Source organism: Enoplosus armatus, chromosome 3 (assembly GCF_043641665.1).
Source record: "Enoplosus armatus isolate fEnoArm2 chromosome 3, fEnoArm2.hap1, whole genome shotgun sequence".
Classification (NCBI taxonomy): Eukaryota; Metazoa; Chordata; class Actinopteri; order Centrarchiformes; family Enoplosidae; genus Enoplosus; species Enoplosus armatus.
Genome location: NC_092182.1, coordinates 10,235,740 through 10,252,434, shown reverse-complemented (window position 1 = coordinate 10,252,434; position 16,695 = coordinate 10,235,740). Strand labels below are relative to the sequence as shown.

The window sequence follows — 16,695 nt, the reverse complement described above, 5'->3', positions numbered from 1 at the left end:
AACAGAGAGAGTAGTGTGCTCGGAACAGCACTGGGGCTTTCTAATGTGGAAACACTTACAGAGTTTCTTATTATTCCAGTAATGCCCATTTGGTGCAGCTTAAGCGAACACCAGTGAGCTCTGATTTATGTAGAGAAGTCGGGGGGGTTTGCTAAACCCCAGTTCAAAAGGGCCACATGTTCCCACCCAGAGTGTAATCCTGCTCTGTGGCCCCGTGGTTTAATCCAGAATCAAACCCCTCCTGAGGTGGCAAACATCACACAGAAGCCTTTTATGAATGATTGCTCTGAGATCGACAAACAAACAGGCAGAAGGACCCATCAACAGACACACGCTCTCTCATACATACAGTATTTACGCAAGGCAACAGCAGCCTAGGTGGCTGATTGACTGGCTAACGGCCCAGCGCCGCCTCAGGCTGCAGCAGTGGGGATTCAAAGAACTGGATGATGGATTGGAGCTGCAGAACAGTAATAATAAAGACAACCACTCTTTTCCGGAGCAGGTCCACAGTAGATACACTAGCGCTCAAACTAATTATGAACTTCTTGATTCAACACTTGCTGCGGCCCTTAATCAGATAAATAGCCACTCATCCAAAGTTTTAATGGTACAGTAGTTTCTCTGCTGTGGGGAAAATTCACTGCTGAGTCCTCCGGGGAAGCTGCCTGGACACTCTGCTCCTCTCTGTTTTTACCTATGAAGCATATGTTGAGTAGGTTTAGCTCTTTGCTGATAAGTGTATATTGTGGTTGAGTTTAAATGCTGAAAATGAAGTGAAAATGATGACCAGACTGAGTAGCAAAGAACTCCCTAAAGGCAAAGTTTCCACCAGGGACTTTTTGCAGAAATCAAGAGAGAGCACTCTGTTCACTGGCTGCTTAATGTCGCCACTCTGGATGATGGCACAGTTACACATTGCCTTCATTCAATTATGCCTCTATGAGCCCCTTTGAGACTGCGGTCATATCCCAAATTAAATTAAACTGAGTAAGTAAGTACTACTAATGATAAAATTTGTACATTAGCAGTGAAACGATTTGTTAGACCAGCACACTGTTTTACGTTTCCAAAAACAACAATAAATACTTTTATATTTGAAATATACTGCAGAAAAGATGTTATAGACCAGCAACCTGTGCATGGTGTACCCTAGCTGCTTCTTACCAAGTGCATGTTGGGATAGACCTCACCCCTAGCTTAGCTTATCTTAACTTATCTTAGTTTAACGTGAAGACTGGAAGCAGGGGGAAGTAAAAAAATCCACCTTTCAGCACCTCAATAATGAACATTTTATGTAGTGAGTTATAGTAGTAATAATTAGTATGTGCTGGAACTATTTATTAGCTAGAAGCTGTGACTTTCAGGCTCAACCAAAAAATAGTCCCAGTACTTCATGGGCCATAAAAACAAAACATGTAATTTTTACGCTTCAGTTTTTCACTGAGCCTGGCTAGCTCTTTCACTCTGTTTACAGTCTTTAGTCGCTAAGCTAAGCTAACCATCTCCTGGCTCTATAGCTTCACATTTGGTGTCCAGAAATGAGAATGGTATCCATCCTCTCATCTAAAACCCTGCAAGAAAGCAAATAAGCGAATTTCCTAAAATTACAACTTAAACTGGTACTATAGACATGATACGTAGTACACAGTATAAAAAGCCATGTGTTATTGAAACACTACCCCAAAGCAAAAAAACAAAATGAAGAAGCTATTCAGTTACCCAACTTGAGTTTTTGTAGGTCATACTATTATTTACGTATGTATCTGTGTAAATATGACTGGGTATACTGTACTGGTCAATGTACGTCTGCAACCTTTTATCCTCCCACTAATGCTGCTATTTTCTGTCTGTAAGGTGAATCCCTCTTATGTGTTTGAAGATCACAATAATGTTGCAAAATGAAGACCACATACTCAAAAGGAAAGGATATGTGAATGTATAATTCAGATTTTTTCAACATAATAGATTCATGATATGTTATTCAGTTCACTCAAGCTGACTCACCCATGTTCTGAAAAGTGAAGGTCACTTTGACATACTGCAGTTTCATTGAGGAATGCTGTTTATATGATACACATGAAAGGACAGTATAATTGGTTTTCTTAGTATTTAAGTTTTTTTTTCAAAGAGTGCTTTATTTAAAAAAACAAACAGCAGATTGTGTTAGAAGGTAACAACTGTCAAGTGTGCTGATAAGGAGCACAGGAGGTGGATAATGTTTGACAGGACTGTTGCGAGGACGGATCAAAGGTCCAAGTCTGTTTTCCTGTCAGATCCACCTTCACACTTCAGAGGGATTTCTGTCTGGGAGTGAGTGTTAAATCTGATCCGGGTGAGTGTGTCTCCGAAAATACTCTAACTCAATACTTCAGTGGTTCTTAAAAACTACTTTCCAACACGTGCACATGTTAAATCCAAAGGCTTGCTAGTGCGTGTGAGCATCTTGTCTTCAGCATCATGGTGGAGTTGGCCTTCTACCCGGCGGTGGCACTGATCTATTTTTTTGGAGTGATGAAAGCCACGCAGGACGACCGGGTGGAGCTGGATGACCGGGCGTCGATGAACGTGTTCTGCCTGTTCGTGTTGGCACAGCCGCTGTGTCTCGTACTGGGAGGATACACTGGCATGGCTACGTACCTCCTCACAGCTCTGGTCTCCTACAACTTCCTGCCCTGGAGGAAGACAAAACAACCTGCGAAGGGAAAACAATCAAATAAGAAGACAAAGTGAGAACAAGGTCATCATACACTGTATGGAGACAGTGGATTCAAACAGGTTGCCAAGGATCATTTTTTATGTAGAGAATAAGCATTTAATGTGAAATCTTTTTCTATTGGAATAAATTGATGTGTTGCTACCTTGCTTAACCATACAGTGGTTATTTAACCTGTTTTCACAAAAGTTATTTTTCAGTTGTAAACATCTGTGAGAACGTACATTATCCAGGGACATTCAGTCCTCCTCTGCAGAGGAAGTGAGTCATTTTATGATTCCTGATGCAGCAATACGGTTTATTTTAGACATGAATGGATGGATCGCTCTGTAGTGTCAGTAACAAGTAATAGCCATAATGGAGGACTGACAAACAGTAAAAATTAACAAAAAACAATCTGTTTTGACCAATAATCTCAACTAACTTCTAAGAGTTAGATGAGAAGGTCGATAGCACTCTTATGTCTGTACCGTAAATATAAAGTTACCGCCAGCAGCTGGTTTGACTGGGTACAGGGTAAACAGCCAGCCTGGTTCTGTCCAAACGCAACAAATCTGCCTACCAGCACCCCAAAGCTCACTGTTTAACATGCTATATCTCATGTTTAGTACAAAAACCGAAGGGTGAAAACAACAACTTGTGGTTTTGTGGAGGGCTATGTGTTGGATTATTTCTTGGAGTCACTTCCTGGAGTCAATGCTGGTTCCCTGACAACCTTTATGGCAATGATAAGTATCCAGGAAGACATGTATATAATGTTAAGCTTTAGAGGTGCTGGTAGGCAGACTTTGTTACCTTTGGACAGAATCAGGCTAGCTGTTTTTGCCTTTATGCTAAGCTAAGCTAATCAGCTTTAGCTACATATTCACTGGACAAATATGAGGGTGGTATCAATCTTCTTGTCTAATTCTTGGCAAGAAAGGGAATGAACGTATTTCCCAAAATGTGAAACTATTTCCTATTTAAGTGAGAAACTTAATGGGTGATCAAAAGCCTGGAGAGATAATAAATATTTTTTTCCATTTCTGAATTGCAATTATATTATGTGTCCTAATATGAAAGCACATAGCTCTGGACTTTAAGAAGTTATTCACTGACATTACACTGAACGACTGAATGTGTCACTGACTTTAGTTGAGTGTCTGTAGTGAGTTATTTCCACCAAACATCATTATAAGTCAGTGGATTCCCAACCCAACATGAACGTGACTAATCCTGAATTAATGAACTATTAAACACATCATACACATTCATGAACCCTGCCTTCAAACCTTCCCCACAAAAACATAATTATTACAAACACTTGGTGGAAAAAAAAATCAGCATTGTGTTTTTTAATTATCCAGCCATGTTCATGAATGACTGCGTGTCTCTCTGATGTGGCTAGTGTGTAAAACCGGACTCAAAGAGAGAGTGTATAATGGGATTAGACTGTGCTAGTTGGTTGATAGTCCGAGGCTTTGTTCAGAGGCCGTGCAGATGCTCGCTGCGTGTATCTGAGGAACAGTGGGAATGCTTTTTTGAAGATGTTTATGACTTCCCTCAGCATTAAAATCCTCTTTGAGCTCATGATGTATGAAGTCATTTTCCAGACTCTGAATGTGTTTCTGTCTCTGTGTCTCGCCTTTATTTCTCTTCTTATAGGTGTTGATTTATGTAGAGTAAATAAGGTGATAACCTATTGTGTCTGTTTGCAGACAGGTTGCATTCCTGCTGTTATTAGCTTCTATATCTTCTTTCACGGTTACACCATTGAAAGTGAGAAAATCTTTAGCTTTTGTTGTCTACATGGTTATTCCATCTCTTATACAAGCTCCGTATGTGCGGTGCTGCCTTCTGCGTCCTCCATTATTTAAATATATCATGAATACTCTGAAACTCCACAGCTCATTTATTGCCTTGTTTCTTACAGCATTCTTGTAATTCCCCTGCCAGCCCTCTTAGCTGAATGACTTCCCCTTGTTGTTGTTCATCTATCCATCTCAATTCTTCCCTACATTCAAGTTTCTTTCCATGCTGTTGCTAATTATCGGTCTGGGTATTTATTTGCCTCTTTCAGTTCCTTCTCATCGTCTGAACTCCCATTATCATAGACAAGAGCTGTATTTATAATCAACAGAGAAGACTTTTACATCTGTAAAGTTACGATCTCAAACTGTTACTGGATCATCTCTGTCACTGTCTTTTTATGACCGCTACATCACTGTGATTATTCAAGTTTAAGGAAATTATTAAAGCAGCAAAATAGATGTTGGACTGAAGTGAAGATAAATGAGTCATTTTTCTTGCCACACTGTTTGGGGAAAGTTTTTAGGCACCAGTAATTCACTTGAGCACTTCAAAAGTGGATGTGTTATGCTTTATTATAATAGAAAGTAAATGTTTTGCTGTCTACCCTACTACTGTGGTCTATTACCTGCACTAACTAACTCTCAAGAGTTGTTACACAGTCAAAAACATTGAACTTAAGTGTAATTATTAATTATAGGGTATTTTGATATTATTTCTAAACCTGCATCAATAGATTGTTTGGCTACTTGGTGGCAGCAGAAACAACCTGTAAACATAACATGACTAAATTATCATCTTGATGTGGCGAACATGTTAGCAAACAATGGTTTATTTACACAGCCAGCAGATCAGAGCAACATTAGCGTTCATTTGGAGTCTTGTTTGTGTCCACCTGATAAATGCATGTCCAATATTCGCTCTTCTTTCACTCGCTAGTCGCTTTGTCTGTTTGACGTTTGGTGCTGGGCAGCTGGGTTTCGCTGAAAATAGCTGCCTGTGTCTGGAAATAACAGTTGATGAGAGGGGTGGAGAGTAAAGTTGTGGGCCGTAAAACTAAAATAATAACCTGAAAGGCTGAAACACTCCATAGAGTTGAGGGGAACTGCAGAGTCAGATGATAATTATCTATAATTATTATATCGTCACTGCAAGTGATGTCCTCTCACATACATTTGATCCATTGTTGATGAAAAATATTTCTTATGGCAGCCTTAAATATACATCCCTTCAAAATCTAAAACGAGGCCTACTGTATCATGGAAGACTCTATAGCCATGCTAGCATTTCTGTGAGGCTCTACTTGGATTCAATGATGCTTTGAGGAGAATCCTGCATCAGCCTGCTAACATGCTTACAATGACAATATTAACTGTTTAGCAGGTATGTTTACCATGTTTACCCCCTTAGTTTAGTGTGTTAGCATGCGAACATTTGCTAATTAGCATGAAGTGCAGCTGAGGCTGATGGGAATGCCAGTAGACAGTAAACCAAAGAACTGGACAAACTGAATGTTTGACCTGATGTCTGATCCTCAGGGGTTGATGAATGCCTCAGTAGTATTTTTACTTGTGTTACTTGTGAGTTAAATTCATTTTAGTTTACTCACCAGTAAGCATAATGTATACAGGACATTTACTATTCTCTCAGGGTATTTGGCTGAATTTCAAACTGATTGATTTTTATAGTTACGGGGCGATTGATAGAGTAGGACAAAGATTGATGGATCAGCAAGTAAGAACAGACTTACTGGAGTGTCGTAGTGTAATGAAACAGACGAAGACATTCAAATGAAATTTCAGGAGTTTAGTATATGGAGAGAGCAGATGGAGCACATACAGCTGGGACGTGACAGGGTTCGTGTATGAATGTTTATTTGTTTGTGACTGGCATCTTCAAATGGTTTCTGCCTCCTCGGAGGCGTTAATGGCCGTCGTACATCACAGTGCTTGTGTCTCCCGTCGCTGCTGGGACAAGCGCAGCCCGACACAAGTTAATGATCAGAGTTTGCAAAGGAAATGAAGATGTACGAGTTTTGAGTCTCTATCTGGAAGCCCTGGAGTAGAAAGAAATGCATCTGGATGAAAAACTTGCTCCCCATGTCTACATCTCATCCCTCACAACCCGTTTACCTCTTTATCCTGAATGTCCTGAATATCCAGTAAACTCCTCGTCCATCTGCGAGGTAAAGGATAATTTTCTTTCTCAGCTGCTTTGGTCTTAATATCAGTCAGAGGGGGTCAAAAGCTAAGTGTTGTGATCTGCAGACAGCCGGGTAAATACTATAAAAACCCCAATCAATCTGGTTAAAGAACAACTTTGTTTAAGATCATCACAGGAGGAGTGTGAAGCTTTCTTAAATTGTTCTTTATGATCCAAACTACATATGACAGAAATCAATACACAATAAGATGATCTGGATTAATCACACCAGAAGACACAAAGGACAGTTGTTTTTAACTTATTTATTTTCTTGAGGGAACGTTGGATCCTTCATTAAATATTTACTTACATTATTTACAGTAAGATATTTTTTACATGGCTTGGTCACATGCACATTGTCATATTAAAAAAAACTGTACACACATTTACACTCATTTAAGAGGGAGTAGTCTGTGCAATAAAAGGCACCAATGACCTTTGACCCTGCATGTATGTCCCATGAGTACATATTTCACTGCCACTGCCACATATTGTATTACCATATGTGCGCTCAGTGTGACAACACACACCTGGAAAAAAAACTACTCGAGCAGCTGCAGAGATGACGTGTGTCAGTGAGGGATCGTGATTCGCCGCTGAGCAGCAAAGCAGTAAAGTGCCCTCTTGATTGCATCTAAATGCGATCCCATCCCCTCAGCAGTCTGAGGCAAAGTTGAAGGTCTTTTCAGCCATACTGATAAAGTGAGACGTCGTCTGACTTGCAACAGAATTTCACAATCTGCAGGACAATCTACAATCCTCAGAATAAGTCTGTTACAGATTCAGGATATTAAGTGAATGATTACACTGGGGAACACAATTTTTGTTGAGTTAGGTCTGACAGCTGTATTTAACTAATTTTTGGGTGCGGAATCCAAAACTGATCTCAGTTTTTCTCTATCACTTCAAGTTTTTGAACTATAGGATCCCCGTTTTCTTAAAAAATATGAAAAATACTGTACTTAACAGATATGTGTGTGATAGTACTGACCTATTGGGAGCTGCACACACCTCTCACTGCACTGTCTCAATTGTGACTGCACAAACAAGTTGCCACGTAGCTATAGATGAGTCCAATCGTAATCAGCTGGCAAGTCTTACTACAGCTGATCAGTGGAATTTTGCTTATCTGGAGGGTAAGCTGTGGAGAAAAAACTTGACGTGCTAGAAAAAAACTGACTGCAATTTTGGAATCAGCATGCCAATTTTTGTTTTAATCAGCATAAAAATCTAACTCAACAGAATTTTTTTTTTCAAATTGTTCCCCAGTGTTATCAATGTCCTACATACACATTCTGTTTCTTTAAGGCAGTAAGGCCTGTTGGCTGAGGCACAAGGCTGAAGCTGAGACACTGACTACTTTCATTTCCTTGTAGTCATAAGATGGTTGGGCTGGGCTGGAAATGCTAAAGGTGGTAATCACACACTCACTCTGACTGGCAGCTTGACTCTTCAATCAGTTCTGTGGTCCTATATCCAATACCAGACAGACTGGTTACAGTCCCTATACAGTGGGTCCGCTTAACAGGTAACGCAATTGTCAGCTGACACAACAAACAACAACGTCGGCCTACAGGCCAAAAGCCATGGTAGCTTTCCTAGTTGACGAATAATTGCCAGCATGGACAGTAATGTAATATGATTTTACGTAAGCCTAACTGACATTCATCCGTTCCTGGTCTTATCAATCTCCCTTGACTTGTTGGTGTTTGTATGGGCCATGTGGTCGTGGTGACTACTCCTGGTAAATGTAGCTGGATCCGGCATATCTGCGGGTTAGGATAACTAGTGTGCAGACTCTGCCTACTCAGCGCACCACAGACATACGCTAGCGTGGTAACGGTGCGGACCCACTGAACTTTCTTGTTTGCCTGTGACAATTAGTGCAGTCTGTTTTGCTTTCAGCCAATTGCTATTTGCTAAACCCCGCCCTCAAACAGCAATTGTCCAATCAAAGTTTAGCAACCATAACTAGGCATGGCGGGCTTTGTATTTCTCCACATGCTGAAACGGTGTCCGAGGGGCTCTAATATTCAGCAAAACTCTGTATTCTGCAAACCAATTCAGGATCGGAGAGAGGTATAGATCAAACACTACATCCTCAATGGTTCATTTAGTGATAATATCCCTTCCTTCCGGTAGGATTTTGCCTCGTTGATTGTTGTAGGAGAAATAGATTAAGGTTGGATCTTGTCATCTTGTGTCTCCGATTATATCTTTCATAGAGTAATATGACCTTGTGCGTGGTCAGTAATATTAAGAAAAATGCCTGAATGCCAGCAGACAGCCAGGGAAATAAGGATGGAGATGGACTCTTCAGAGCGTCTATAAAGGTGTGCATGCTGCTCTGTCAAAGTGAATATTCTCATTCTCAGGTAACATTTGCTATAAAGGCAGGGACATACTGGGGACTGTCTTTGTCTGTCTTGACTGTTATCTTACATACTGTATCAGCACAAACATTAATATCATTTCTAAACCTACTGTAGAGCTAAACAGACGTGTTCTTTTCAGTACAATTTCAGTGCTTTAAGCCTCGTTTGGGACTCATAAACTCTGTCTTTGTAAACTAAGTCTAAGACTAGGCTTAATACATATCTGGAAAACAGTTCACAGAGTATTCACAGCAGTGTTCATTATCCAAAGTGCATGTAAATCCTAACTTGCAGAGATCACTCCGAGGCCAGCTGATAAGAAAGAAGTCAGTTAACCTTGACTAAACCTCCTCTGTTATATTAAAAGAGGTATGACACACATATTTACACATCAAGTAATGAAGTGGTGCTGACATCGGAAGAATACGATCCTCAGGCAAATTTGTGTGGGGCTGATCCAAGGCCAGATAATAATTTAGGGCCAAAATAATTCTTCCAAGCAAGCATCTTTTGTGAAGCACAATCAACATTTTTATGCATTATTCATTGACTATCAATCCTTCAGAATCCAAACAAATTGCCAAATCCTTCTAAAATTTTCATTGCAAATCCACTCAGGTGTTAAACATTAAGATTGACAATATCAGGGGGAATGAATTGCCTACCAAATTACTGTGTTTCCAATCAACCAATGAGCACCACTAACATCATGCATCCTTCAGCAAATGTACAAGCACAGGGCACCTGGGAGAGTGCCTAAAGCTACAGTACTACAAGATCTTCTCTGGTAATAAGTAGGAGAAGGGAAAAAAACGGAGATAAAGGCCGTCTTAGCATTGTTATCACACGAAACACACCGCGGAGCTGGTGAGCAGGGTCAGTTTGGCTAATTAGCACAGATAAATACATAGTGTACAGTGAATGGCCCAGTGGAGTCTGACTCAAGGTCAAAGTTTATAACCCATTATGTTATGGAGGTTAATTTCACTGACCACATTTTGTACCGCTCACTCCAGTTTTATAGACAAACTACTATACAATTAACATAGTTTATACACATTTTAAACAAGTCATTGTGGTCAAAAATCAGTGCACATCTTCTCAGAGTTGCAAGACTTTCAGCTTTGGCCAGATTGGGAAGATGCCATTTAAGACGTGTACATTTTTGTACAGAAAAGCACAGAGATAATAAGTAAAGGGAATCAAATGCTAAAAGCAAAACATGGAAACATGGAGTCTTTTACAAAAAAGGGGTGGCACATTGATAGTACCCTTTTTCTCAAAGTAAAAAAAGAAATCTCTCAAACAAGGCATTTGGTCGATTCAAAGAGCTACCTAAATTCACAGGGTCAAGAAATTATTAAAGTATGACTAACATTATCCTTCAACCTTTACCTGAGTTTCAAAGCGTAGGAAAATATTACAACCAAGAACGCTTCCACAAATCACCCCCACACATTTGCATTCATTAACCCCCCCGACATTAAACTTAAACCCATATCATTGCTTTGGGAGAGTATAAGCAGCTTCAAACTCATGTTGGCGACATCAACCAGCAGCAGTAGATACCCCCTCCCAAAAGGAAGAATTTGTGGCAAGTATTAACTAACTTCAGCACCTAAGCTTAATTAAACTACATGTTTCTGGGTCTTTTATAAGGAAAAGTGCACTAAATCACCAAAGTATTTATTTTTTTCAACAGAAGGCATGAGATTTCAGTGCTGGACAAAACTCAACTGTGATATTGTGATGCAGACATGCAGTAAGACATCTGTATCACAAGAAGCTTTTAAATGCTGCATGTCGTTTTGAAGTGATACAAAAAAAGCCAAACTTCATGAACTGAAAGTGATGTGGATGCTTGCTATTATCTGTATTCAGAAGCGTCAGACAACACAAAGATAATTGAACTGACTTTTAAGACTTGGGTTATTACTGTTGCCTGTAGGAGTGTGTGTGTGTGTGTGTGTGTGTGTGTGTGTGTGTGTGTGTGTGTGTGTGTGTGTGTGTGTATGTGCATATGTGTGTGTGTCAGTGGAGTGCTGCAGTGCTGAATTTGTTTCAGTAAAGAGACACTAAATCAACACAGTAAGGGATGCCAAGACCTATCAGGCAAGATGGATAACCGAAACAGCCATGGAAATCTTGTGTGTGTCCACAGTTATGTGTGCGTATGTGTGTGTGTTACCCACACACGTAATCTGCCACATAAACAGATTTGTACATCAGTGCACGGGTACAGGAAGTTTCTTCCTGTATTTAAATGTAGCAGCAAATAGTGGGTGGAAGAAAATTGGGATTTTAATAAGAAATCCCTCTCAGTTATGACCTACTTTCACCCGAGTAATCTTGCCTGAAAAGCAGTCGGTAGAGCTGCGAGACCTCTAATTAAATAGGCTTCTCAGAGAAGTTCAGTAGCTGTGAAGAAGGTGGACTCTTCAGAAAGGCTGGTCAGTCTGACAGTCGCTAACCTTAAAGATCAGAGTGGAGCTGAAAGCAGGAGGGGGGGAAACTGGTAGGGCTCCCATTACCATTTGTGTGGAGGATAAATGGCAGCTATGGGCCACATACTGTAGGGTGGTTGAGATAATGATGTGGCACTTTGGCCTCAATGGAGTACCTCACTCACAATGTCTTGGGAGTGTGTACTGTAGGTGTGTACCTGTTTGTGTCATGCGCATCTGCAGGGGTGTTATTTTTTTGCCGCAGTTAGCATTTCACAGAGCAGATAATTCAATCCAGTCCGATTCCTCCGGGGGCCAGTGCTACCTTAGTTGTGCTACTGGACGTGTGCTTTCCTGTTTGCAAGGTCAGCAGCTAGACAGTCTGATAGCCAGAGGGCCACAAAGGACACATCCACACAGAGATGAAGAGCCAGGTATTAAATAAAGACGTAAAAATGTCAAGCACCAGGTGTTTGTACACAGTGACCCGTAAAAATGTTCCCTCCCACCTCACGCTAAAGTCCAAAACAACTGAGGTAGGGAAAATAATAAATTAGTAAAAGTCATTAAAAAAATGAACACGACTTGTGGAACGCAGTAAAGTTTCAGTGATATACTGAGAGCGACTTGAACTAAAAGTGATTGGAGGGCGTTTCCGGAGTAAGTGATGGTGTTTTGGGTAATATTCCAGTGACGTCTAACACAAGATCAGTGATTGTCTATTGATCATCCACCACGATGAACACATAGTATGACCCTCCAACATGTTCAGTATCAGAGCAGCCACAATGCTAATGAAGACTTAACAGTCCTGAATGGAGGAACAGAGCTCCCCGTTGTTAGTTAACGTCCCTCTGGGATTTAAATCCGGCCTGCGTCTTGACTTTCAGACAATAGATACATGAATACACACGTCTTTGAGCAAATTCAATCTCTCACTGTTCCACAAGGACTCTGAAACCTTGCTGAAAGAACAGAAGGACACTTTTTCTTTTCCTTTTAGTACCAGGGTGTGGTAGTTTTCGTGTCGAAGAGAAATTGTTCTGCCTGGTATATCCACGGCTGAGAAGATGCGGTTCGTCCAAGCAGCATCACACCTGAATGGCACTTACAAATTGGCAGTAAAAGAATCTGAAAGGCAAATAGTTTTTTGCCTCTGAATACGTATTCCACCTCGGCATTGTCATTTTGCACCTTGACAAAAAAAACAAAACAAACACCTCGATTGCCTTGGAAACTGTGTTTTCAGTGTCACATCTCATTGCTAGAAGTGAGCAGGTCACAGATCAGTGGCTGAAGTTGCAGCAAGATGGCTGACAAAAGGAACAACTGTCACTTCGGTCGTCACCTCTTCCTCCACACCTTTGACGACCAGATCTTCACTGTCTTGTCGCTGGAGAGAGAAACAGAGAGAGGGGTGGGATGATGAGCAAAGGAAAGCAAGGAGAACACAACAAAGGCAGAAAATAAACAGAACATCAATCAGACAGTCTTCCCTTTCAAAACAACCCATTGTACATCAGAAACAAAGAGACTGACTTCAAAGTACACTTCACACACATTTGCCCACACACACTTCATTAAAGACCCTTCTCCATGGTGTCAGTAAAAAAAAAAACCTACCTCTCCAACCTCTCAGAAAAGTGTACAAGTATGATGCATAACTCTGCAACAAGTAAATCTAATCAACTTGCCCACAACTCTACTCCCAACTGACCAGGCAATTTCATTTTCACTTTCTTGCACATTCCCACAGTGTTAGTCATAACACATTGCATTAGCCAATCAGGCAGTACCCGGGACAGCATCATATTTTTCATTAACACTAGCCAAAGAAGTTAGCTGTGCACTTTGGTTGGCGTGAAGAGATGCTAAATGTCAATTGAGTGGATTCTGTCTGAAAGAATAACGCTGAAGGTGTTAAATGAATAGTTCCACTTTTTTGAGAAATGCACTTATGGCTTTCTTGCCCAAAGTTAGATGAGAAGATTGATACCACTGTCATGCCTGTATGATAAATGTGAAGCTACAGGCAGCAGCCAGTTAGCTTAGCTTAGCATAAAAACTCTAAACATGGGGAAACAGGTAGCAAGACAAAGGTGACAACCCTAAAAAAAAAGTGTTAAAGAGTAAAAATGTCAAATTGTGGTTTTACAAAGGGGGTGCCGGGCTAGACAGTGCTTGCTGTTTCCCCTGTTTCATGTCTTTATGCTAAGCTAACCGCTTGTTGGCTGTAGAAACATGCGCAGCAGATCAATTTGATTTGAACACATGAGGGGGAAAAAATGTATTCTGAGCAGAAGTATGCGTCACTTGTTCAGTCAATGAGAAGCTGTTTGTCTTAGTGGAGGCTGTGGGCTGAAAATGAACCAACAACCATGATAAAAGTTTTAAAAATAGAAGTCAAACTGAGCCAAACCGAGCAGCATGTGAAAAGACAAACAACGAAAAAAACCTGAGGAAAAGAAAGACAGAGGAATTGGAGCAAAAATGAAAAGGAGGACAGAAACAAAACACGGAGCAAACAGAAAAGTGCAGGTACCAACCGGGTAAAGAAAATACAAAAGCGGGGTAAAAGAAATGCAGCAGGGAAAAGAAGGTGGAAATTAGTGAAGAGAGTACCAGAGGAAGGGAGGGTTGGTGAGCGGAGAAGAGGCAATCATGGGAGGCTGGTGGCTCGGCCCTTGATGGCCAGGACCCGTCGAGGAAGACATGGGGTCAAGCCTGGTACATAGCTCCACAACTTCACCCTGCAGTCACTGGGGTTAACAACGGGAGGGGGGGAGTAGAGGACGAGGACGAGGAAGGTGAGGGTGAAGAACAAGAGGAGAGGAGGAGGAGTGGGAAGGCAGGAAAACAGCAAGAGACGATCCAAGAAGTGATGAAAGAAGAGCGTGAGAAGAGGAGAAGACAGGAAGAAGAGGGAGTCGAAAGTTAGTCAACTCCAGTGAAAGCCCACCAGTTGAATGAGAAGATGAACACAGGCAGACTGAAGAGACGACACAATGTCCCACCCAGACACACAAACAGTAAACAGGCATCATCCCCATCTGATGCAGCTATGAGCTCAGAAAAACAGGATGTAGTATGACCCTTTCCGAGCTACACAAGGCTAACACGCCTGCAGATGAATGTTTGAGATGCAGAAAGCATGAATCATAATACAGAATGTCATTCAGAAAAAGATTACATATTTGGTGAAGGGCAGACATTGTCTCTCTCTGTGTACCAGTTTGAAAAAACAAAATATAAACATTATGTTCTAATTCCATAAAAAGACCAAAACCAACAATGCATTAGTTCATCTCTCAATACTTCCCTTCGCTGTCTATAGCCCTCAGCCCTCAGCTTAAGATTAATAGTTTCATTTTTAGAATAGGCCAAGTAATTTCCTAAAACAGCTGGGCACTGTAGCTTTAAGCAAATGTAACTCAAACAGGAGCAAACTGTTCATTTGTTGGGGACTATTTTCAGCAGCGGAAGGAACATGTCATGATTGATGTGTTTTTAATTGTTTTTGGACAAAAATGAAGCTCTATGGCCCAGAGGAATAAGATATATTGGGCACGTATTGCGTATTAGCAGGATCAATTCATTGTTGTTGTTTTTTTGTCTTTTAATGGAATTAACTGACAACAACAGACATGTAGAATATCACTAGTTTTATCCTTTAATGCTTGTGTGTCATTCAGTTTAAAGCTGGCACTTTAATCTACCCCAAATTTTTGTTGTGAATAAATAATAAATAAATAAATGCCATTTATTAAGACATAAAAGGTTTCCTTAACTTTAATAGGTAATAATCTTCAAAAGAAATGAGCCTTTTCACCCATTAATCCCTTCACTACATCAACAGAATTAATAAATATTCTATTTTCAGTGCCACAATAGGAAACAGTTTTAGATTATTGGTGGTGCAGTCCACAACATTTGTTTTTTCTTACCTGGACGCAGTGAAGATCTGTCTTGAGTTGGTACATATGGCGTTAATGGGGCTCTCATGACCTCTGACCTCTCCTATGGGGGTGAAGTTGTCTACGTTCCACACCTTCAGCATGCCGCCCCGACAGGCGCTCAGCAGCATGGGCCGGCCCGGGACGTACGCCAGAGCACACACCCAGTCCTTATGGGCGTTGGGGATTTGCTGTGGAGGCAGAGAGACAAAGAGACTTCTCACTGAAAAAAAAGATTCCAGTAATTTTACAACAGTAACAGCAATGTGAGTCATCTGGTTAGTGCGTTCTTAAAATAGCAATAGAGAAACATAAATGTTCCTTTTTAATGGATATAAATCATCCTCGGTAAAGCAGTATATTTGTTGAATGGAAAATGCACATCGTTGCTAAGCAACATACAAGTACAAGTGTGGCTTGAGGCTCACTAATACTGTGTTTAGACTCAATGCTGTAGATATTCTTAGCTCATGTGTCTGTGCCCGTATTTTACAATAGCTTCAAACATGATTCATGAAATGAGAATGGATTCATTATGTTTACTAAGGAGAAACAAAGGCTAAAAACATGTGTCCTTGTGGGGAATCATAAACGTTTGTAGGAAGTGTCTTCAATTGTCTTCATTTCAATTTACAGAGCAAGTATTTGGCAAAGTATGAGTACGTTCAGCAGATCTAATCTCTGAATTACCTTTAAGAGTTCGCTTACAAATAAAGTTAAGAAACAGCTTATTTTATTTGACTATAATAAAAATCTTCAGAGATTCAAACTGTTCTATTTTCTGCTATTATTGTATTGGATTAATTAAACTGCAGTTCATCTGTAACAGCTGCTCCACACTTCTGCTGTGAGGAACAAACTGTAACACATAGACAGAAAACTATCTGACAAATAGCTTCTAAACTGACATCACGCTTTTTACCACACGTTTGTACAGATTCAAGAGAAAATGATGAACAGAGAGTGAACCACGTCTATGATAACGCAGCACTGCAGAGGTGAGTTGTTAAACATTATCAGTCCAAATACTATCAGTGCCTTAAAATACAGTACAAGCATAAAAGAAGCAATTTGGATTTTACATGAGGCTTTACCAAACTTTTATCACTCCTACACTTTGGGGTTTCCTGTTGTTTTTTTTACTCTGTTTATCTCAACCAACTGGGCGGCAGATTAATTCATGAACACATGCACAGGAAGATAAGTTTTATTATGTT

At 40.5% G+C, this 16,695-nt stretch overlaps 1 protein-coding gene across 1 annotated transcript in view; it reads right to left on the bottom strand.

The window, feature by feature from the left end:
* Window positions 1-2,388: 2,388 nt before the first annotated feature.
* kif21b (kinesin family member 21B) overlaps window positions 2,389-16,695 on the bottom strand; it is a 68,300-nt gene continuing 53,993 nt past the window's right edge. The window contains exons 33-34 of the mRNA XM_070902963.1: window positions 15,470-15,669; window positions 2,389-2,695 (exon numbers count right to left, since the gene is read on the bottom strand). Coding sequence (XP_070759064.1) covers window positions 2,389-2,695; window positions 15,470-15,669 — 507 coding nt within the window. The remainder of the gene's footprint in view (window positions 2,696-15,469; window positions 15,670-16,695) is intronic.